The following is a 25567-nucleotide window of genomic DNA, read 5'->3' as shown; positions in this document are numbered from 1 at the left end:
CTTCTTCCTCAATCCTCCAAGGGTAACACGTCCCGCACTAAACAGGGTCCCTCCTTTTCTGCTCAAATGTTTTTTTCGTGCCTCCGGGGCACAAAAAAAAAAAAAAGGAAAGCTGTTCAGAACTTCTGGGAGGAACTAAGAAGCCTTGGGGCAAGCCCAAGGCCTGTCAGTCCGGTGCTCCAGACAAGTCCTCTTCAGCATGAAGGGGCTCCCTCAGCCATCTCAGGGGGTAAACGTCTGCGCTTCTTTCAGGAACCCTGAACTTCCTTCATTCAGGACGATTGGGTTCACGAACTGATTTGCTCCAGGTACAAGATCAAATTCTGGTTCCCGGCCAGGGGACAGGTTCCTTCAGTTGAATCTGCACCGGTCTGGCTCCGGAGCATTTGAAGGATCTGCGGGAAGGTGTGCGAGATCTCCTGGCTCAAGGGGTAATTGTGCCGTTTCCTCCGCAGGAACGCTTTTAAGTTTCTATTCAAACCTGTTCATGGTGCCCAGAAAGGAGGGCAAAGTGCATCCAATCCTGGCCCTCAAGGCTCTGAACTACTTTGTGCGGGTGCAGAAGCTGCGAATGGAGTCCAGTCGATCGGTGGTACCATCTTTGAATCAGGGGGATTTTATGGCGTCCACCAATCTCAAAGATGCGTATCTCCACGTCCCAATATTCGAGGGACACCAGCGATTCCTCCACTTTGCGGTGGCAGAGGAGTACTTTCAGTTTGTGGCTTTACCCTTTGGTCTCGCCTCCGCTCCCAGAGTTTTTACCAAATTCTTAGCCCCTGTGCTGGCGTTGTTACGCTGACGGGGTATCTACATTGTAGGGTATCTGGACGCTCTCTGGTTGCGAGCAGTCTCCCATTCGGATCTGCTGGATAACGTTTCCATCACAATTCAGACCCTTCAGGAATTCAGGTGGACGATCAATTTCCACAAATCTGCCTTAACACCGTCCGTGTGGGTCAAATATCTGGGGCTGATCCTTGTTCAAGGGAAGAAAGACCCTCGCCAGAGGAAAGGGTGCTCCGATTGCTGCTGGAGATGGATAAGTCCTCATTGCGGGCTTGCATGAGGGCCCTAAGTCTGATGGTCTCGACCTTTGAAGCAGTCAAGGTTCAGTCTCACACGTGACAGTCGCAGAAAGAATAGAGATCCTTGTACCTGAAGATTCGGTTTAGCCATCTCACGAAGTCGGCTCTCTTGGTGGCTTCAGTCACCTGTCCTGTGCCCAAGGCAAGCCCTTCCTGCTGGTGTTTTGGACGGTGGTCACAACGGACGCCAGCCTGTCAGACTGGGGTGGAGTGCTGGGGAAGCTTTGCTCTGGTGAGGGTCTTCCTTCTCTTGGACAAGCTTCAGAAGTTGCAAAGGGCGGTCTAATTGCTGCTGGAGACCAATCAGTCCTCATTGCGGGCTTGCATGAGGGCCCTGGGTCTGATGGTCTCGACCTTCGAAGCGGTCTCGTTTGCTCAGTCTCACACGAGACAGTTGCAGAAAGATTCTGGCCAAATGGAACAGATCCTCGGTCCTTGAACCTGAAGATTAAGTTGAGCCATCTAACAAAGTCGGCTCTCTTGGTGGCTTCAGTCACCTGTCCTGTGCCAAGGCAAGTCCTTCCTGCTGGTGTTTTGGACGGTGGTCACCACAGACACCACCCGTCAGGCTGGGGTGGAGTGTTGGGGATGCTCTGTGCCCAGGGAAATTGGATGACAGATGAGTCTTACTTGCCAATGAATATTCAGTAACAGAGCGATCAAGCTCTGCCTGCTTCACTGGACGAGTCGGCTACGCAGCTCTCCTGTTCGGGTTCAGTCAGACATTGCCACGGCCGTGACTTACATCAATCACTAAAGGGGCATCAAGAGTGCCCTGGTGGCCAAGGAGGTGGCCGAGATTCTGGTGTGGGCGTAAAACAATGCTCCGGCTCTCTCCACAGTCCATATCCCCCAAGTGTGGAGAATTGGCAAGAGGATTACCTGTCGTCAGGTGTTGGATCAAAGGGAATGGTCCCTTCATCCGGAGAGGTTTCGTCTGTGTGCTCGGTGGGGGACTCTGGAGGCGGATTTGTTTGCTTCTTGCCTCAACAGGAAGTTGAGAGGTTTGTGGCCAGGTCTCGGGATCCTCTGGCCGACGCCATAGACGCTCTGGTGGCTCCGTGGCTCCTTGGAGTCAGTATCGCCTGATCTAGGTCTTCCCTCCGCTCGTTCTCCTGCCAAGGTTTCTTCGCAGGGTGGTGATGGAAGGCATTCTGGTGGCAGCAGACTGGCCCCAGCGATCCTGGTAAACAGAACTGGTTAAAAATGGTCGTGGATCCTCCATGGCATCTTCCTCTGGAAGATCTACTATCTCAAGGACCGATCTTCCATCCTGCTTTACGGTTGCTGGCTTTAACGGCTTGGCTGTTGGAGCAATAGAGGTCTCTCGGACTCGGTGATTCCTACTATTTTGAAAGCCAGGGAGTATACACCTAGGTAGATCTATCATCGTACATTGCATGGTGTTAGTCGCTGCAGCTGCACCCTCGCTTGTTCTCTATAGCTAGGGTTTTGGAATTTTTACAAAAAGGGGTTGAGCAGCACTTGGCGTTGGGCACCATCAAGGGCCAGATGTCAGCCTTGGCCATTTACTTCCGACGTCCGTTAGCTACATTCGCACATTCGTTCAGGGGGGTGAGTCATCTGGCTCCTACGCGGAGATCCCCGTTACCGCCGTGGGATCTTAATCTGGTTTTGTCTGTTCAAAGGCCTCCTTTTAAGAATATTTGGGAGATTTCTCTGCTTTCTTTGTCACAGAAGGTTGCCTTTCTAGTGGCTATCACTTCTGCCCGCAGAGTCTCTGAGTTGGCGGCGCGGTCCTGTCCTTCGCCTTATTTGGTGGTCCACAGGGATAAAGCGGTCCTCTGACCTTATCCGTCCTTTCTTCCCAAGGTGGTGTCGGATTTTCATCTGAATGAAGACATTGTGTTGCCTTCCTTATGTCCTAAGCCTAAACATCACAAAGAAGTTGCCTTGCACTCTCTGGATGTGGTTTAGGCGATAAGGGTTTATCTGATGATTACCAAGTCCTTCAGGAAGTCAGACTCTCTCTTTGTCCTTCCGGACGGTCAAAGACAGATAGGCGGTCGCTTGAGTGCAGCAACCAATCAGAGCTCAGCGGTGTAAGGGACTTGTCCAGACAAGCTCCGGAGAGAAGCCGGTATAGAGGAGCATGTGTTATCTGTACGAAGAGTTCCGAGCGGCGGGTGACAGGTCACGGTGTATGAGAAATCTACTCCCAGCGATAAGGAGATATACAGGTGGATATCTGGGATGCGTATAGGAGGTGCCTTTTGGATTCCTGGTTACCGGTTGATACTTGCTATTTATCCTGTCCCTGCTTGAATCGACCCCCTATAATTAAGGGGTCTACTTCATCTGGTAAGCATTTAGTGCACACCGGGTGACCCTGTTTGGTGGAGGTGTTGGAGTCTACTAAGTGCGGAATTTGCTTCTACCATCCATCTTCTACAAATATTCCATATTGGACACTATATATTGGATTTTCACTCACTGTGATCCATTGTGGACTGTTTTTTGGTTGCACAATTATATATTTGCACTCATATTTATGTGGATTGTTAGGTGATTGCAAAGTCACATAATTATCTAATCGCATTTGCACTTTTGGTATTTGCACTTTATTTCAATTTATTCACATACGCACTTTATATTTATCACAACTTTGTGGTACACCTAAGTGTATTTTCGGTCGAGCGCAACTTTATATTTATTTATCTTATTCAATCAAGGGTCAGGTTCCTCTTTTCCCTGTGAAGGCGCATTCTACTAGAGCGCTGAGTGCCTCTTGGGCTTTTCGCCATCAGGCCTCTGTTGTACAAGTTTGTAAGGCAGCAACTAGGTTGTCTGTGCACACCTTTATTAAATTTTACAAGATGAATTTGTTGGCATGTTCGGATGCCTCTTTTGGCCGCAAGGTTTTGCAGGCTGCTGTTTCATCAGAGAATGTTTTTTTGTTGTTCTCTTAGGGGTCTTGTACCTGGGCGAGTTCTTGTTTTTGGTTGAGCTCCATGTTGCCTGGTTGGCTAGGTTTAGCCTCTTAGGGTTGACGTTACTGTCTGGTTGCGTTTTTCCCACCCCCTCATGTCTATACTGCTTTGGGACGTCCCACTCAGCTCATGGAGAGGAGGCTGTGTCTGTTGATGGACGATAGAGAAAATACGATTTTTGTAAGATTTTACCATAAAATCTTTTTCTCTAATGGCCATCGACAGACGCAGCACCTGCCCCTTTGTATGGGGATGGTTCTTTTGTCTTCACTGCTTGCAACTAAACTGATGTGCTGGGCTGTGGCAGTGGGGGGTTATGCCTGGAGGCACAGCCCCATGGGCGTGTACATGTTAAAAGTTTTGTACTAAAAAATGTACTGCCTAGACTACTCCTGCAAGTGGCAGCATAACCCACTCAGCTAATGGAAATGAGGCTGCGTCTGTCAATGGACATCAGAAAAAAAGATTTTTACATTAAGATCTTACAAAAATCTTATTTTTCAGCAATTTTTTTTAATTTGGCTAATATGAGTCATTAATAGTATAATATATATATATATATTAATATATATATATATATTAATATATATATATATATATATATATATATATATAGATATATAGATGTGTGCGCGTGTTGGGGGGGGGGGGGTACATTTTATATACAGTAGCAAAAAAATCCTATGCGAACCACTTGGTTTTCTGCAGTAATTAAATAAAATAAAGATAACCAATAAAATGTGATCTGATCCTCATCGAAGTAATAAAAGACAAACACAATATGCTTAAACTGCTTAAGCTGATAATACACAAACCATTCTAATTTCTCGTGTCTTTATTGACCACACTCATTCAACAGTCAAAGTGCCTGTGGGAAAAGTAAGTGAACCCTTGACATTAAAAGCTGGTCTTACTTCCTTTGGCATCGATGACTTTAACCTCCCTGGCAGTATTCCCGAGTGTGGCTCGGGGTTAATATATAGTGCCAAAAGCGGTAACCCCGAGCTACACTCAGGATTACCCCACAATCAAACTTACCTTCCATTGCGATCCACCGCCGTCCTCCAGCCATCCACCCACTGTGTGATTTGGTCAATGTCGGCACCTTCTTCCGGTTCCCTTCCCTGCGAGCGCCGCGACCCATGGGGATAAAACCGGCGGGAAATGAAAAAAATCAAATAGTAACAAATGATACACGATACAGTGCAATCTGTTAGGATTACGACTTTGTATCATGCCAATTTACCACAGGTTTTCACCTAGTGTCTTTTCCAGTGCCCCCCTGTACTTTGTGCCTGAAAATTGAGAACGTCCATGGCGTCCAAGAAGCGTTTTTAGACAAACTAGAAAACAGCGACAATGAATCCGAATTTTTTGAAGAACTGAGCGATAGTGATTCGTGGGAAAATTTGTCATCAGGTACTGAAAGTGACGACAGCGGTGATTCTGCGACTGAGCTCAGCGATGTGAGAACTTGGTGCTCTATTGACTGCAGTACGGATCAGGCAGCAACCCCAAGATTCCCATTTACTGGAGCACCTGTTATGAAAGTTGACGTTAACCATGACAACCCCTTGGCATAGCTACAATTATTTCTGACCAATGAGGTTATTGAAAAAGTTACCAAGACAAACTGGTACAAAGAGCAACAATTGGCTACGCATGAGAAGTTTTCATGATGCAGAAAGTGGGAACCAGTGACCAAAGATGACATTTGGAAATTTCTGGGCCTAATAATTTTTCAGGGGAGGTGGGGAAACCACTGCAGCAGTGGTATTGGACAACCAATACATTACTTGCCACGCCATTCTTTGGCATGGTCATGTCAGAGTACAGATTCTCCCTCAATGAAATATCTCCACTTCGAAAACAATGAAGAATTTGATGAAACTACTCATCCTGCACCAAAACTGAAGAAAATTTGTGAAGTATATCAAATGAGTCTACAGAATTTCCAACGGAGCTATGTGCCAGAAAGAGACATCAGCATAGATGAAAGTCTAGTGGCCTACAAAGAAAGGCTCAGCTGGGTGCAATACATTGCATCAAAGAGCACGATTTGGCGTAAAATCCTACATGCTACCCGAATCATCAACTGGCTACATTTGGGATTTAGTGATATACACTGGAAAAGGAACGAAATTCGATCAAAAATACAGCAATTATGGAAAGGCAACATCTTCTGTTCTTTCACTAATTGAGCCATTGATAAATCAGGGCTATTGTTCAACTGACAACTTTTATACATCTCCTGAACTTTGAGGTTCTACTGCAAAACAAAACTGATGCCTATAGAACCATGAGGGCTAACCGGTGCGACATGCCACCAATGTTTGGCAAAAAGAGGCTCAGACAGCAGAAAATGGTTGCCTGGCAGAAAGGCAAAATGATGGCACTGCGATGGCGGGATAAGAAAGATGTGTGCCTAATGAGTATAGTTCATAATATCTCCACTGTTATGGTACGCACAAAAGTTGGGAAAGAAGTCATGAAGCAACAAGTAGTGAGACTACAAAACACCATGGGAGGTGTCAACAGAGCCGACCAAGCAATGACATTCTACCCAGCAATGAGGAAACAGCAGTAGTACTATAAGAACATCTTCAGACATTTTCTTGTGGAATGCCTACATTCTGCTCAAAAAAAATAAAAAAAGGAGCGACAAGTCAGATTCATTCAGACTTCATCTGGAAAGTCGCTGAACGTATATTTCTGAATCACCAAACACCATCAATAGCTGGGAATAGATCTGGACCTCGTACGGTTGGCGTTGTCAACCAGGAATGCCTGACTGGTCTTCACAACATGGACTACATCCCACCAACTGAGAAAAGGTCAGCACCTACAAGGATGTGCGTGGTTTGTTGCTCGAAGAGAGATGACAGTGGAAAGAAAATATGAAAAAAGGAAACCAGATTCTATTGTCCCGATTGTGACGTTGGACTTTGTGCAGTCCCAGGTTTCAAAATCTCATACCCGAGATGCTTACTGAACCATTATTACAGGGACTAGCAATATTGCATCCCTTGTTTGTACACATTTCAGTGTTTTTTGTTTGATTAGATTACTGAATAAAATGTATTCTTATATTATAATTTATGATTTTGTGTTTCAAACGTTATCATACCCGGGATGTCTACTAGACTCTTGTTTGGATAGGTTTAAGTGAGTTATTCCTAAGAATTACATGCCTGAAATATAAAATAGATTTCCATGCAAAACAATGTACTGCTTTTAGAGCAAAGATTCTGACACTATCAGACCGCCAGGGAGGTTAATTGCCTGCCGCCGTACTTATACGGTGGCATGTCGGCTCTGTCCTGTGAAACAAGGTCATGTACGTCGCTTTGTGAGACAGCTAGTGGGGTGCACGCATGCGCCAAATTGGCCACAGGGGGAGCCAATCAGTGGGCCTGGTGGACGCTATGTCCACCGGGCACCCGCGATTGCTCTCCGTGGAGACAGAATGGCGGTCTGCCGATGTAAACACAGCAGACCACTGGTCTGTCAGTAATGAACACAGGGATCCGGTCTTCCTCTTATTTAGGAAAACAGGTCTCTGTTAATCCAGCAAGTCCATCCCCCACGCAGTTAGAAAGCACCCACTGGGGACACATTTAGCCCTTTGATTGCCCCTGGTGTTAACCCCTTCCCTGCCAGTGTCATTAGTACAGTAACAGTGCATATGTTTAGCACTGATTACTGTAGTAATGTCACCAATTCCCCTAAAAGTGATAGTTTGTAGATGCGATAACTTTTGTGCAAACCAATCAATATACACTTAATGGGATTTCTTTTTACCAAAAATATGTAGCAGAATACATATTGGCCTTAAATGGATGAAAAAATGTGTTTACATTTTTTTTGGAAGGAAATGTTTTATAGCAGAAAGGAAATTTTTTTTTTTTTTCAGAACTGTCGCTCTTTTTTTGTATATAGCGCAAAAAAAAAAAAAAAAAAAAAACGCACAGGTGATCAAATTTGTGGGGGTGAGAAGGACATCCATTTTATTTGGGTACAGCGTCACACAACTGCGCAATTGTCAGTTAAAGTAACAGTTCCATATCGCAAAAAAAAAAAAAAAACCCTGGTCATTATGGGGGTTAAACTTCCGGTCCAGAAGTGGTTAAAGTGGAACTGTACTCTCTCAATCAACATTGGTTATTTTTAATCCTTATGTTGCTAGCATTAGTAAATAGATTGGGATATTATATTAACTTGTTTTTACTTTTTTTTTTTTTTTAATTTATTTCTTCAGTTACTTCCTGGTTTCCAGGTCTAGGCAAAATATGTTATACATCCAAGGAGTCTTCAAGAGGGGAGGAAAGGTTTTCTCAGCCAAGCACACCACCCTATCCTGTATGCCTGAGGTAAAGGCAGATTGATCCCAATAAGTAAATGCTACATGAATCAACTGCCCTTGCTCAAGATGGTCACGGGCAGAAATGCTAGCGGATATTTTTCTAAGTGATTAATCAGCAAATTAAAGCATGGGAACAGATAAGATAGATGGGGGAGCTTGATTTGAACACTAAATAATTAGGGTTTTTGTTTTGTGTTCAGATACAGTGTAGATCTCACAGACCTGCAAAAAGCGCAGGAGTAATTTATGACCAGTCCGCTTAAAAAAAAAAAAATGCTTCAGCTTAGACCCATTTGTAAGGTGTCTGGTCTGAACAACTCTCGAGGTCATTCCACAGCATTTCTATGTGGTTAAATGAGTTGTAAAGGCAAAGGGTTTTTTTTTTTATCTTAATGCATTCTATGCATAAAGATAAAAAGCCTCGTGTGTGCAGCAGCCCCCCTCAAACTTACCTGAAGTCCCTCTCTGTCCAGCGATGTCCACGAGGGTCTCAACCATCAGATTCTCCTTCCTGATTGGCTGAGACACAGAGGCAGCGCAATTGGCTCCAGCTGCTGTCAAAGTCAGCTAGCCAATCAGGGGAGATAGTGGGCGGGGCTTCATGTCTGAAGGGACACAGGGAGCTGTGATTCAGCTCAAGTGCCCCCATAGCAAGCTTCTTGCTGTGGGGGGCACTGAACAGGAGGGAGGGGCCAGGATCACAGAAGAGGGACCGAGAGGAAGATCGGGGCTGCGCTGTGCAAATCCACTGCATCAGAGCAGGTAAGTATAAAAAAAAAAAAAAAAACACACGAGCCTTTACAAATCACTTCAAAAAGGTCTGGGCCATCCCCAAAGGCACATTTTCTGAAGCCAATCTGTGGTGGGTTTACTTTGATGCTTAGGGTCATTGTCCTGCTTCATCTCCCAAAATTTCTACTAAGCTTTAGCTGGCCAATAGCCCCCCTGACCATATCCTGTAGGATATTTTGGTAAACTTGGGAATTTCCCCTTAATAATGTCAAGTGGTCCAAGCTCTGATGCAGCGCAGCAAACCCAAAGCGCGATATTCCCTCTACCATACTTCACGTTTAAAATGTTTTGATGTTGTTAGTAAGCTGTGCCCTTCATGTGCCATACAAACTGCTGGTTTTCTTCCCCGAAAATCAACTTTTTTTCTCATCAGTCCACAAAACATTTCCCCAGTAGCATTGTGGTTTACCAAGTTGCTCTTTGGTAAAATTTTGGCTCACAGAAAGGTTTTTTTGTGAGAGCAGTGGCCTTTGTGTGTTCCGCTATAGACACCCTGCCTGTTTCAAGACCTACTTATGATAGACTCGTGAACAGGGATGTTTGCCAGTCCCAACAAGGTCTTTATGCCTTCAGCGGTTTCTCGTGGGTTTTTCTCATGGAGGATCCTGCATTGTGCCTTGGGTGTCCTCTTGGCTAGGCACCAATTCTAGGTTAGAGTAGCCACAGGTGCTAAACGGTCTCCATTTATAGAGACTATTCGTCTACCTGTCAACTGATAGACGCCTTTGAGATGGTTTTATATCCCTTTCCAGCCTTATGCAGATCAACTACTCTTGATTGTAGAACTTCAAAGATCTCTTTTGCGAGGCATCGGTCGAAACACCAAAACCACACCTCAAAAAATCATTTAAACTATTAACTCCAATTAACTTTCACTGAAGTAATTAGTCTATGGGTTCCCTTAGGTTTTTCTTCTTGCAATAGGAATGTTTAATGGGTGTGTTTAATAAAGACACAAGAAAGTCAAATTGTTTGTGTGTTCAGCTTATACATATTATGCTTGTCCATTGTTGCGACTCAGATGAGGATCAGATCACATTACTGCAATACTTTTCCTTACCACTGTACAATGAAAGCTTTACTACAACTGGGTCAAGTAAACACAGATTGCAAACCAGTGAAAAAATTGACAAATTTTAAAAGGATGGAATGAATTGATGGCAGAAAATGAGTTAGAGTTTGAACAGAAATCAAGTGTTGATTGGTTTATCTAAATTTTTATTGGATTGGGGATAAAATGGTGGCACATGCTGAATGTCAATTTGCAGATAGCCAGATCAGAGAAAAAAAAATTATATTATATATATATATATATATATATATATATAAATAAATAAAAAGTTGTATTATTCTTCTTCAAGAAATAGTTGGAGCATGGGTAGCTCTACAAAACCAAATTGTACACCAAATAATCTTAGTAAAAAATGCACGTGTACTGGTGTATTTTACCAATTTGATATTGCAATGAAAAAAAAAAAAAAAAAAAAAAAAAAAAAAGGAGATAGATATTATACACACACACACACACACTAAACAAAATTATAAAAACGCAACACGTCAGTTTTTGCCCCCATTTTTCATGAACTGAACTCAATGATCTAAGACTTTCTATGTACATAAAAGGCCTATTTCTCTCAAATATTGTTCACAAATCTGTGTTAGTGAGCACTTCTTCTTTGCCGAGATAATCCATCAATTACACAGATGTGGCATATCAAGATGCTGATTAAACAGCAAGATTATTTAACAGGTGTGCCTTAGGCTAGCCACAAAGGCCAATCTAAAATGTGCAGTTTTACTGTATTGGGCAGATCAGGGGGGGGGGGGGGTCCGAAAGCCAGTCAATATCTGGTGTGACCATCATTTGCCTCACGCAGTGCAACACATCTCCTAGCATAGAGTTGATCAACTTGTTGATTGTGGCCTGTGTTGGTCCACTCCTCTTCAATGGCTGTGCCAAGTTGCTGGATATTGGCAGGACCTGGAACACGCTGTCGTGTACACCGATCCAGAGCATCCCAAACATGCTCAATGGGTGACATGTTCGCTGAGTATCCTGGCCATGCAAGAACTGGGATATTTTCAGCTTCCAAGAATTGTGTACAGATCCTTGCAACATGGGGCCATGCATTATGCTGCAACATGAGGCGATGGTTGTGGATGAACGGCACAACAATGGGTCTCAGGTTGTCGTCACCGTATCGCTGTGCATTCAAAACGCCATCAATAAAATGCACCTGTGTTGGTTGACCATAAAATACGCATGCACATACCATAACCCTACCGCCACCATGGCCCACTCAATCCACGTTGACAATAAACCGCTCACCAATACAATGCCATACAAGCTGTCTGCCATCTGCCCTGCGCAGTGAAAACCAGGATTCATCCTTAAGAGAACACCTCTCCAAAGTGCCAGATGCCATAGAATGTGAGCATTTGCCCACTCAAGTCGGTTACGACGACGAACTGCAGTCAGATCAAGAACCTGATGAGGACGACGAGCATGCTGATAAGCTTCCCGAGATGGTTTCTGACAGTTTGTGCAGAAATTCTTTGGTTAAGCAGACCAATTGTTGCAGCAGCTATCTGGGTTTCTAGTATCAGACAATCTTGGAGGTGAAGATGCTGGATGTGAAGGTCCTGGGCTGTTGTAGATACATGTGGTCTGCGGTTGTGAACCCGGTTGGATGTACTGCCAAATTTTCTGAAACGCCTTTGGAGACGGCTTATGGTAGAGAATTAAACATTCAATTCATAGGCAACAGCATTTTTGCAGTCAGCATGCCAATTGCACGCTCGCTCAAAACTTGGGACATCTGTGGCATTGTGCTGTGTGATAAAACTGCACATTTTTGAGTGGCCTTTTATTGTGGCCAGCCTAAGGCACACCTGTGCAATAATCATGCTGTCTAATCAGCATCTTGATATGCCACACCTGTGAGGTGGATGGATCTCGGCAAAAGAGAAGTGCTCACTAACACAGATTTATGAACAATATTTGGGAGAAATAGGCCTTTTGTGTACATAGAAAAAGTCTTAGACCTTTAAGTTCAGCTCATGAAAAATGGGGGCGAAAAACAAAAGTGTTGCCTTTATAAATTTAGTTCAGTATTTATAAAAAAAACCTGCCGCAGAGCACCAATGTATCTCTATCCTGGCTATATCAGGTAAGATCTGTCAAAATCGCTTAAAATAATTTAACAACTGGATTCAAACAGAACACAATTATGAACTGTAAAATCTGTTTTAGGTAGTTCCAGCTCTAAATAAAAATCATATAACCAGCCTTTGGCACTGATTATTTGCAGCCTTGTGCATATTATTTTACCATTTTTTTATTATTTCATTTAGGGTTTGCGCTGATTAGTATCACTGTATATATACCCAGGATTAATTTCCCAGAAATGTTCTCTACTCAGGACCCAGGAAGAGAACATTTATGTAAAATCCGTAGCATATCAGGTGTGGTCCAAAATAAAAACAAAAAAAAAAAAACCACCACAAAACACAGAATATTCAATCCTGACTTCAGGAAGGTTGGACCTCAGGAACATTTGACAAACTTGTGAGCTAAATGAAAAACAGCTTGAGGATATCCTCAACTTGAGTCTCGGTTCACATGAAAGCAATGCGGGAATCACATGATTTACTGCATTTCCCCGCATCACATTCTAAGCAATCACATGGCATCCATGCGATCTGCTGCAGGTGCCAATGTTATCTTAATGACACCCAAACAGATGGCAAAATGCAATATGATTGCCAGAATTGCATCAAACCCATCAACACCCATGCGATGCAATTCAGGTGTGGGAGAAAAAAAAAAATAAAAAAAAAAGGGTCCTGCACCATTTTGTTGCGGATGCGATGCAATTTCAGCCATACAAAATGTTTTCTGTGCCAATCACATGCAGTGTTTTCCCACACAGCGGTGTGAACATAGCCTGAACTCTATAATGAACATTTGCATAAACCTAATTAAGTAGATCACAAAGCCATTAGTTAAATTACTTATCAGAGTTCTTTGAGATCTTAACCACTGCAGCAGGCAGGCGCTCCTGGGCAAAGTGACGTAGTACTACGTCGCTCAGAAGACTGTAGGGGCAAGCACACGTCGCCCTTCCACCCCCGCTCATTAGCTGGGGAGCCAGTCGCAATCTCCAGCAGTAGAGAGAAAAGGACAGACGGCTGATGTAAACACAGCCGTCTGTCATTCTCCCTGAAGCGATCACAGAGGCTATGCGCTCCTGCTATATAGGATCGCATGTCTCGCCCCTACACAGTTAGAATCACGCCCCTAGGGACACATTTAACCCCTTGATCACCAGTACAGTTAACCCCTTCCCTGCCAGTGTCATTTTTACAGTAACAGTGCATATTTTTAGCACTGATTACTGTAGTAATGTCACTGGTACCCCCAAAAGTGTCAAAAATGTCAGTTAAGGGTCCGATCTGTCTGCAGTCCCGAAAAAAAAAAAAAAAAAAAAAAAACCAATAAAAAAATGACAAATCTTTCCCGTAGTTAGTAAACGCAGTAACTCGATTTTAATATGTAGCAGAAAACAAATTGGCCTAAAATGTTAAAAAATTTTGATTTTTACATTTTTTTGAGAATTTCATATAAAAAAAGTGAAAAATGTTATTTTTTTCAAAATTGTTGCTCTTTTTTTTTGTTTATAGCGCAAAAAAAAAAAAAAAAAAAAAAAAAATCACACAGGTGATCAAATACCACCAAAAGAAATCTCTGGTTGTGGGGAAAAAAGGACATCAATTTTGTTTGGTTACAGATTCGCACGACCGCGCAATTATCCGTTAAAGTCACGCGGTGCCGAATTGCAAAATAGGGCCTGGTCATTGAGCAGCCAAATCCTCCGGGGCTAAAGTGTTTAAAGAGTCCTACTGAATTTACATTATTACATCACTACCTACCTTACAAATAACACTTCAGTTTACATAAAGAGAGACTCAGACAGCATTACCAACTTCAACAGTATGACCCATATGTAATTAAAAAAGTGTGCTTCTGTGTGCCTCTTGAAGGTAAGCAGAGAAAAGTAGAAGCGAGCCACTTAGTTGGGTCTCCAGTTAGCAAAGATTGCCTCTCAAAGACCACCTACCAATAAAAAGCCTAAAATCGCACCAATTGTCACAGCAGCCTTACAATTCAATCTACTGTAAGAATAATTAGTATGCGATCCATCTTTGTAAATATTAACATTATATACAACAAACCCACATAAATGAAAGTTCTTAGACACTATTATTTTTTGAAGGTTTTTACATGTTCCTCCCACTAAAACAAAAATGTTAAAACCAGTGAAATGCTACATTTTTAGGAATGATTATCATCCACAAACAATGCTAGAAGTGGATCAGGTTAGCACAGAACAGTGAACAACATAGCAAACTTGAGGGATTTCTCTTCTGTGGTCTGAAACAGTTGACAGAAAATTAAACAGGGCAAAACAATTTTAAAATGTAGAGCACAGAAAAGAAATTTCTAAACTTCACCAATTATCCTAATCTCTCAATAACCGTCTATACAATTGGAGCAGACGTAATGAACAACAGTGTGAATAAAGTAAAAATTATTTTACCAACTAACAGTAAATTCTAATGCGAACATTTCCTGGAAAGAGTAAATCTTAGGTGCACATCTTTAAGATTTAAAAAAAATAAATAAATAATAATAAAAACAAAAAAAAAATGCTTGCATCGTGCCTAAAATTTGGAGGCAGACCATGTATTTTTTCTGCTTACCCCTCAATTACTACCAGTTCTATGTCAGCATGTCCACCACAGCTAAAAATTAAACCACTTCAGCTATGGAAGATTTTCTCCTCTTCATGACTGGTCATGTTTTGCCATTTGGCAATGCGTTGCATAACTGTGCAATCGACAGTTAAAGTAACACTGTACCCTAACAAAATGTATATAATTTTTCACTCAACTAGAGCTCTCTCTTGTTGGTATTTGACCACCATTGGGTTTTTTTAAGATTTAAAAAACACCACAATATTTTTTACTTCTGGTTATAAAACATACAATAAAAAACAAAAATTAATAAAGTGTATGCAAAAATTTGCGCCAAAATGTATTCTGCTACTGGTTTTTGATTTTAAAAAATCCCAAACAGTGTCTATTGATTGGTTTGCGTGAAAGTTATTGTGTCTAAAAACTAGGATATATACAGGTGCATCTCCTAAAACTAGAATATCATCAAAAAGTTATTTCAGTAGTTCAATTCAAAAAGTGAAACTTTTTTTATATAGATTCATTATACATCGAGTGATATATTTCAACCTTTTTTTTTCCCCTTTTAATTTTGACGATTATGGCTTACAGCAAGTGAAAACCCTAAATTCAGAATGTCAGAAAATTACATTACATAAGACCAAAAAAAAAAAAGTTTTTAATAAAGAAATGCTGGCTTACTGAAAGGTATGTGACAAAACGAATTTAAAACAGTGCTAGCAATCCATGTGCAAATTATTAAATAGTGATTGGTGAAAAGATTAATAAATGTTTTAAAATTAGTATTCCAAATGTAAAACACAGTCCTTAGTAGTGGTAAATCCAATAAAGTGCTCAGGTGCAGAAAAGGTTATCCAAACGGTGCTCAGGTGATTGTCAAACCCTCTAGGTTCCCTACTCACCACAATGATGAGTCTCAAAGGCTTGTAAAATCCAGACTATTACACCCTGGCCCTTGTTGGGGATGATCCAAGATCGGGAGGTCTTGTAGGGGATCGCTCCAAGAAAGACCTCCGTAAGCCCCAAATGCAAAACAAAAGGACCGCAAATAGTGTAGTATGTTTGGATGATTTATTAGCCCCAAATCAATAAAAACATACTTACAGAATGAAGATGTAAAAACCGCAGAATATGTGACAAGTAATGGTGGACGCCGCTGTTAGCGTGCGCTCCACTGACTATCCAGGAAGTATGCCGGATGTGACGATGCGTTCCAGCCGTACCGGAAGTGCGTCAACGCGTTTCGCCCAGCTATTGGGCATTTTCAAAGACATCATATCCGGTCAGCAGAGTTCTATTTATATCGGGCCCGGACAGACATAATTTTCTGCACCTGAGCACTTTATTGGATTTACCACTACTAAGGACTGTGTTTTACATTTGGAATACTCATTTTAAAACATTTATTAATATCTTTTCACCAATCACTATTTAATAATTTGCACATAGATTGCTAGCGCTGTTTTAAATTCTTTTTGTCACATTCTTATCTAAGATTAACTTAGAGATACAGCAGCTGCATTTAATTTATTTCTGATTTTTATATTGTCATTTATAATTATAGCACTAATATTTTTACCATAAGCGCGGGTTTTAACTTAATATACACATTTTACTGAAAGGTAGATCTATGAACAGTATAGTATGCACTCAATACTTGGTTGGGGCTCCTTTTGCATGAATTACTGCATCAATGCGGCGTGGCATGGAAGCGATCAGCCTGTGGCACTGCTGTGGCCTTCAGCTCATCTGTATTGTTGGTGAATGACAAAGGGAGAGGCGCCTCTAAGAGTAGACTGGTACAATTTTAACACAGAGTAAAAACATTAGCAACTCACATTGAGTAGAGTAAAGGAGAGCACATCAGATAGTGAGGACAGTCCCAGGTGAAACTTTGGTGGACGTGTGACCATCGGCTGACAAAGAAGCGCCGCGCAGACTGCTCCTCACTGGTAACCATTAAAAGCTGACATGAAGGAGCATGGCTGCCATGACACTCGCAGCACACTCTCTCAGAAACGCTTTGCATCCCTGCGACATCATCCATCTATGTCACTGTATGTAACGCTCTAGCGTTTGTTTAGAGAGTTGGATTTGCAGCTGCAGAATCTCCACTCAGTAGTCGTGCAGAGATGTGTTGAATCACCATGTCCAACTCTCCAGACTCATTATTGTGGCCAGCCTGCTTCAGCATACAATATACAAACACTCAATAAGATGTTCCTGGAGTGATAGGTTGTATATGATAGTATAGAGGTGATGTGCTGAAAGGACAGGCGTGAGTTGTGATAGCAATGATGAGTACTCAATAGTAATGTTCAGGAGAGTAGTAGATGATGGTAGATAGGTTAGCAATCATGTGTAATAACAGGTGGTAGGGGACAGCAGATAGAGTGTACAAGAGAGGCTAACTTAGTGCAAGGATATAGATGGTAGTAGACTCAAGAGCTAGCAATCTATGTAACAGTGCAGATGATAGAAATAGTAATGCATAGATAGTAACAGTCCTTAATATGCAGAAGTAGATAGTGTAAGTTTGATAGGAAGGAATCCCCTGTGGGGTACTTATCACTAGTTAGATTGGTAAGCTGAAGGGTCCGGTAATGAGTGAATGATCGGGTAGCGAGATACGGGATCAATAGCGAGGTTCCGGTCTATCCAGGTATGGCAATAGCTGGAGGCTCCGGCAGCGTAAGACAAGGCTGTATACCATGCGGTTTGAACGAACAATTTGTGAGAGAGAAGCCGGCGATTGAAATAGTCGCTCAGAGCGGCGCTTAGCGATGACGTCATGCGGCTTAAAGGTATATGCGTTCCACCTAGCTGAAAAGGTGGGACGCAATATGAAGAAGGAAATGACCTATAAGGGTACCGAAGGTACCAGAATCTTACACTGTACCATCTGCGCCCAAAGCCTCGCTTTGGACTACCATTACCCGCACAGCCAGCTTTCACGGTGACCAACGAGGAGCAGTATGCACAACACTGCTTTGTCAGTGGATGGCCACACGTCCACCCAAGTTTCATCTGGGACTGTCCTCCCTATCTGAAGTGCACTCCTTTACTCTACTCAATGGGAGTTGCTAATGTTTTTAATCTGCAGTAAAATTGTCACACAGTCTACACTTAGAGGCACCTCTCCCTTTGTCATTCACCTGCAGCTCACTGGAACCCTGGTTTCTGTTCCCATTGATGGCAGTCCTAAGTTTAATTTTAATTTTCTCTTCCACGGACTTGTATATAGATTTTTATATGGACTTGTTTTCGGCCTGCAGCCAATGCATCTTAACTATTGTCATCTGCATTCTTAGGTCAGGGGTCTCATCTTCCCATTGACAAATACCCCACAGATTCTCAATGGGGTTTAGGGCAGGTGAGTTTGCTGGCCAATCAAGCACAGCAAAACCATGATCACTAAACCAGGTATTGGTAATTTTGGCAGTGTGGGTAGGTGCCAAGTCCTGCTGGAAAATGAAATCAGCATCTCTATAAAAGCTGCTCAGCAGAGAGAAGCATGAAATGCTCTAGAATTTCCTGGTAGAGGGCTGCACTCACTTTGGACTTGATAAAACACAGTGGACCAACACCAGCAGAGGACATGGCTCCCCAAATCATAACAGACTGTGGAAAATGTTGCATCTTATTTTGAAATTAAGGTCCCAGAGTCTGGAGGAGGAGTGGGGAAGCACAGAATTAAAGTTGCATGAGGTCCGGTGTGAAGTTTTCACTGACATACCAACACAAGAGCTCTATGCTGTGACTGCACACAGCCAATCAGCAGGTGCCGGCCATTATTTATTGACTGGACTTGCTGACAGGGGACGGGAGGGGTTTGCGTATCCTGAACCCGGAAGAAAGTTGCCTACAGCATCACTTGCCCGCAGGGCAAGTGGTTAAAGAATTGTTTTATAAATTGCCTCCAAGACAAAGGCTTACATGCACCTGGAACATAACTACATGTATATATACTTGCAGCCAGCATACACTTTATGTACAGAAAGATTTCTAACAAAAAATAAGATTGATAAGGATAACAGAGAAAAGTTATAATGCAAACAATATTTGGCTCTAAAAATAGTGCATATCAAGTAATAGGATCGCTTCACTCCTAAAACATTTATGAGAACTACCTGCAGTTCTGGACATGCTCCAAGAACTCATGTCACTGAGGAATTACACACTAAAAGACAAAATCCTGCTTTTGAACTTCACCACAAATCCAAATCAGTGAAGGCATGTTGCAAAAAAAACCTAATCTTGTACCTGGCAAAAAATCTGTTATGGGGTGGAGGGAGTCGACATATGAAGATCATACTTAAAGCAAACTTATGTTGGAATGTAGGAAATCTGATCCAAACAGCAGTCCATTGTAATATAAAACTTCTACTATAGCTCAGAGTCATTAATACATTTCAAACCTGCTCGGATTTGCTTAGTAGTGTGAAAAAAAAAAATAATAAAAATCCAAGCAATATAGTGAGCATTTGCTTTAATATTCTACTGAACATCGTTTGCACCTGTATTTCCAAGCCTACATAACAAATAATCCCAATCACCTAAATGTAAAACAATAAAAATGACTTTGAGGAAGAATATCCTATTAGGCAGTATGCCTTTAATACTAAGTACTGTAGCTGTGCAGACAGCATAGGTTGCAGCAGCATTTACCACTGTTTACATTTGGCAGGAAGACTTGAGTTACTCATTTTCCAAACTCTTCCTGGGTGTCTCACATTAATGCTGCCTTCCATAGTTTTGCTCGCTCTCCGTCAGACAAAGGGCCTGGCCAGAGCTTCAAGGAGCGCTTGATGATGAGAACGTTGCCATTGTATTCAACCCCATCAAGCAACTGATGGTGGGGTTCACACCACTTTCCATCTCTAACAAATTAGATCATTTAAGTTACAGAAAGACTGCACAAAACTCATAGCATTTTGTTTAGCTTAGGGATCTAAAGGTGTCCGCAGTTGAAGAATAGTAGCAGCGTTATCTAATCCCAGAAAACAATGAACTCAGGTCCCTTAGGAAAAATGTATGTACTACTTCCCCTTGAGTCATTTGTCAGCACATTGCTACAGTAATTTGTTACAAGGCTTGCCATGTAACAATCTGTACATAAGACAGCGGCATTTCCCATTTTATAGCTCATGTACACGGTCACATAAAAGAAAAAAAAGAATAAAAGAAGTGGGGAGAGCACAAAGTTTAAGGCAATGGAAGAGGAAACTTAACTAGATGCAAGCACTTTACAGACCATGTCACTTTTTTTAATGCAGCATCCTGCATAGACGATCAGTAGTTTCATTACAACTGTGCATATGTATCCGTAGCGAGTTAAATCAACAGCCTAGATATAAAATTACAACACACAAAAATTAAAAAAAGTGGATTTACTTATGGCTGTCCACTATCAGCACAAATCAAGCTTAAACCTTAAATATATATATATATATATATATATATATATATATATATATATATATATATATATAAAGAACTTTCACATTGTTAGATCTCAAGTGAAGCCCTTCTCTAATGAATCCTATTATAACAGCAATGCAGTACCTCCTTTTATTTTCTAAACCGCCGTACAAACTGTTACCATTTTATAAATCCTGCATAGTAATAATATTAATAATAATTCTCCTACACTAAACATGAGAATTTAGAAAAAATAAGTCTTAGGCTTCTTTCACACAGCCGCTCCGTGTGAAAGGTCCGCTGCGGGACCTTTTTTTCCACGTTTCCACGGAGCGGATGACATTTCTGTCATCCGCTCCGTGTGCCCGCATATCATACCATCCGTTTGCGGATGATATGCGGACATAATGTAAGTATATGGCACTGCGGATGTCAGCGGATGACACCCGATTTTCCTTCCTTTCCGTTTTTTTACACAGAAGAAAAAAATAAGGTTCTGTTCCATTCGAAAAAACGGAACAGAACTGAAAGGAGGAAAATCAGATGTCAGCGGATGGTATTCCGCTGACATCCGCAATGCCATAGACTTACATTATGTCCGCAAATCATCCGCAAACGGATGGGATGATTTGCGGACACACGGAGCGGCTGTGTGAAAGGACCCTTAGATTGTAAGCTCTAACGAGCAGGGCCCTCTGATTCCAACTGTATTACAGCAGTGGTCCTCAACTCCGGTCCTCAGGGCCCACTAACAGGCCAGATTTTAAGTATTACCTTGGGGAGATGCAGACTAGAGTACTGCAATCACTGAGCAGCAAATGATATCACCTGGGATGTATTTCAGTTATCTTGCAAATCTGGCCTGTTAGTGGGCCCTGAAGGCCAGGGTTGAGGACCACTGTATTAAAGTGTATTGTATTTGTACTGTCTACCCTCAAGTTTTAAACCGCTGCGTAAACGGTCGGTGCTATATAAATCCTATATAATAATAATAAAAAAGTGGAGCATTTTAGAAACCCTTGACAAACTTCCTGATGTCAAATGACATTCCAAATATAGGCTGATGGTGTAATTGCTGCAGGATGAACACTGTGGGGTTCATTTACGAAAACTGGAGGAGAACGCAAAATATGGTGCAGCTCTGCACAGATAGCAATCAGCTTTCAGGTTTTATTGTCAAAGATTAAGTGAACAAGCTGAAGTTAGAATCAGACTGGCTACCATGCAGAGCTGCACCAGATTCTGCACTCGCCAGTTTTAGTAAATCAACCCCTGAGGAGTTCATATGTCCCTGAGATTTGTATGGTGAAGTAGCAAATACCTTGGGCCTTGAGCATCACCAGTATGTGGGGGTACAGTAAATTACCAGTACAAGGCATACATGGAGAGATGACAAAGGCTTCATAGAAACAAAAGGATCCAATATTTACAAATACTGCCAATAAGCTGGCAATGTTTAGCAATGAAGATAGGACACATCAGTGTGTGTGCGTGTACACATCACTCACCCAAAGTCATCGTCCATAGACTTGAAGAAGAACTTGTAGTTGGGTTTGTTGAGCACCCCTTTGAAGTCGGCCAGGGTGACCCTCTCGGATGGCACAGGCAGCTTGACCAGATAGGGAGTCTCCTGCTCATCCAGGTGGTAGATAACCTTGGTCTCCCCCATGGCGATCCAGCTAGGGTTGAGGGGAGCACACAGAGGCCGCAGTTTGCTTTATCCAGGTGTGGGAAGGGGCCCAGCCCCAATGGCTGTCATTCACGGCAGGCCATGGAAAGAAAAGGGAGACAGGCTGTGGCCGGGTGACACACTCACTCTATAAAAGAGAAAAGAAGAGGAGGAGGATGGGAATGGTGTGGGGGGCACTGAGCCGGCCAGATACGGAGTGTCTGTATGTGAGGAGAGGGTGTGGGGGCTGGGGGGAATACAGTCTGTGTGGAGGGCTGAGAGGAGGGGGGCACTAATAAACACTTTACTGTGTGTGGCCTGTCAGCCCCTGCCCCGCACCGAACCTTCCACACTGTCTGACCAGCCACTAACAGGCGTCCTTAACCCTCGGAAAACTCCGGGACTCCGCACAGCTACACAGAGGGCTGCCTGCAATCGTTCAACTCGTTTCCCGGCCGGTTACTCGGTTCGTTTCTGTCAGTCGGTTCCCGTCTCTTCAGAGCAGCGCATGCGCACGACTCGCAAATCCCAGCTGCTTTCTGCGCATGACCAGATGAATCGAGCCGCAAAGAGTGCTCACGCCTCTTCTTATCACGTGGTTCTCTGCACACCCGGATATCCTCCCCTGTTACTTCTCAAATGCTAGTATGGTGTTATGTTCAGGATGAAAAGTTCTTTATTTAATTGGGCTGAATCAGACTGCTACTGAGTTAGAGGCAAAAAGTCATTGTTTAGGCGGCTTTTAGTATGGGAAAAAGTATTAGGTGCAGCTTGTTCAGTTAAAGTGGGGCTTAAGGCTGGGTTAACACCAGTGCGAATTGGATGTGGGTTTCCCTGCATCCAATTCGCATGACAGGACAGGGTGACCAGCTCTCAATGGAGCCTGTATACACACCTCCGGGGTGGTCGCGACTTGCACTGGAAAAGGTTCCTGTGCATCTTTGGCTCCATTTCAGTTCTAAATTCTGGCCTGATTTGGCCCTGAAATGGAGAACAGAGATGCACAGGACCTCTGCTTAATCCAGCCTAAGGGGTCTTTCACACGGGCGGTCCGATCAGATCCACCTGTCAGTTTTTTAGGCAGATCTGATTGGATGCCCCATTCAGCCCTATGGAGCAGCGGATGTCAGCGGTGACATGTCCGCTGACACCCGCTGCCATCCGCATCCGATCCTGTCCCTGAAATCCGGACGGATGGAAACCCTATTTTTCCATCCGTTCAGGGGATCGGATCGGATGAGAGTGGACAGGCAGTCCGCTCTCATCCGATTCCCCATAGTGAGCAGCAGGGGCTGTGACACCTCCCTCTCCACACTGCAAGCGGAGACGGAGCTGTCATCCGCCGGCTCAGCGGGGATCGCCGATCGATCCCTACTGAGCAGCACGGATCCGCCTACGGAGGCGGACCGTGTGAAAGAGCCCTAAAGGTTAAAAGGATAGTTCACCTTCACAAAAAAACTGCCCAGCAGTTAAGGGATGGTTTTAGATAAAAACAAACTATACAGCTCTGACTAAAAATGAATATTACCGTTGCTATAGGGGTAGGTCATTTACATACCTTATAAAGCCTGACTGGAATACTCCCAGGACGTTACTAAGGCTGCATTCACACTTGAGCGTATCATTTTACAGCGATTTTTGCTGCGATTTTCAGGCGTTTTTTTCAGGCGTTTTTGGAGGCAGGCATTGACATCTATCAAAAACGCTGGTAATCAGCCCAAAAAGAAGCTCATGTACTTTTTTCAGCTACAGGCGTTTTGCAAAACGCTCAGATGTGAACAGGGGCCATTTAAATGAATGGGGTTTTACTTGTTGGGCGTTTTGGAACGTTTTTTGAGCGTTTTTGGAGCTGAAAAACACTCAAAAACGCCCAGGTGTGAATGGAGCCTTAATGAAGTCTAGTCATCACTGCTCATCTCCAAAATCACAGCAGTGAGCTCTTTCTCTGATTCACACCCCCTCACATACTCTGTCATTCCCCTGATAGAGTAGCTCTGAGCTCAGCATTTAAGAGCTCTGTCCTGTGATGGTGGAGGTGAGCAGTGACCAGGCCTCGCTTAGCAACATCCTGGGAGTATTCCAGTCAAGCTTCATAAGGTATGTACGTAAATGACCTAAACCTATAATAAGGGTTTTATTCAACTTTAGTCAGAGCTGCACAGTTTGTTTTTAACTACAGATGCCTGTTATCTACATAGGCAGTGTTGTGGTAAAGGAAAACAATCCCTGTAAGTTCACCTTTTCGAGAAAATAGCCTATGCAGTCAAAGGGCCGCAGTGGACTAATTGCTGCACAAGCAAGTATACCTACAAGACAAAGTATAAATATGTGATTGTGTTCAAGTGGTTATACAGGGGCCATAGCTGCAGCTTTCAGCCATAACCTCGGTATTAAAAAAATTTCACCCAGCGATTCTCTTTCTACTAAAAGCATTCCTAGCAGCTGATTAGCCACTGGATTGCTTTTACAAGCAGCGGGAGTCCCCGCCACTCTCCTTTGCAGCTTTACTGCTTCAAGAGCTTGCCCATCTCCCCAGGGAGCCCATTTTCCAATCCGGTGGTTGTGGCCCATTGCCATAGAGGTGATCAAGGTACGGAATATCCTTGATCATCTCTATGGTCTAGGACAGGGATCTCCAACTTTTTTAAACAAAGGGCCAGATTACTGCCTTTCAGATTTTAGGGGGGCCGGATTGTAGCCAATGGAAGTAGAAAATGTCCTGGCATCAGTAGGAGTAAACAATGCAATAGGGTTGATGGTCAGTGGCAGTAAAAAAATTGCATTGTTGGTGTCAGTAGAGGGAATAGTGCCCCATCTTTGGTGTCAGTGGGTGGAATAGTGCCCCATCATTGGTATCAGTGGAAGGAATGGTGCCCCATCATTGGTGTCAGTGGGAGAAATATTGCCCTTCTTATTGGTATCAGTGTGAGGAATACTGCCCCGTCATTGTTATCATTGAGAAGAATACTGCTCCATCACTGGATTCAGTGGGAGGAATAGTGCCCTATTATGGATGTCAGTGGGAGCAATAGTGCCCCATTATTGGTGTCAGTGGAAGAAATAGTGCCCTATCTTTGGTGTCAGTGGCAGAAATAATGCCCTATCTTTGGTGTCAGTGGCAGAAATAATGCCCCATCATTGGTGTCAGTGGAAGGAATAGTGCCCCAAGGACGGGATAAAGGCAAGTAAAGGGTCAATATCTGGCCCACGGGCTACAGTTTGGATTACCTTGGCCTAAGAGACCAGAAGCGACGGGCATTTCATCACTTCTGGTTAGGGAGAATGTAAAAAAGGCATTTTTTTTCCTAAAAGCATATCAATGTTTTATTTTTTATCTCATGCTTTCAAGGGTAGAGGAGAGATCTGGGGGTTTTTAGACCCCAGATGTCTCTATAAAGAGGATATGTCATGATTTATTGCTATCAGAAGGAATGCTTACATTTGTTGTGACAGCAATAAAAGTGATCAAAAAAAAAATTAAGGGATAGTGTAAAAATGTTATTTTTTAAATAAAACAAATGATGAA

The 25567-nt window shown here is 42.9% G+C and overlaps 1 protein-coding gene across 3 annotated transcripts in view; it reads right to left on the bottom strand.

The window, feature by feature from the left end:
- Nucleotides 1–22567, bottom strand: part of DVL3 (dishevelled segment polarity protein 3) — a 327108-nt gene extending 304541 nt beyond the window's left edge. For all 3 annotated transcript variants that reach the window (XM_082249429.1, XM_082249427.1, XM_082249428.1), the window contains exon 1: nt 21881–22567. In XM_082249429.1, the coding sequence (XP_082105555.1) occupies nt 21881–22041 (161 nt within the window). In that variant the 5' untranslated portion in view covers nt 22042–22567. The remainder of the gene's footprint in view (nt 1–21880) is intronic.
- Nucleotides 22568–25567: the final 3000 nt, after the last annotated feature.

The sequence above is a fragment of the Pelophylax lessonae genome, assembly GCF_965119305.1.
Source record: "Pelophylax lessonae genome assembly, chromosome: 3".
In the NCBI taxonomy this organism is placed as follows: domain Eukaryota; kingdom Metazoa; phylum Chordata; class Amphibia; order Anura; family Ranidae; genus Pelophylax; species Pelophylax lessonae.
This window is presented reverse-complemented; position numbering and strand designations above follow the sequence as displayed.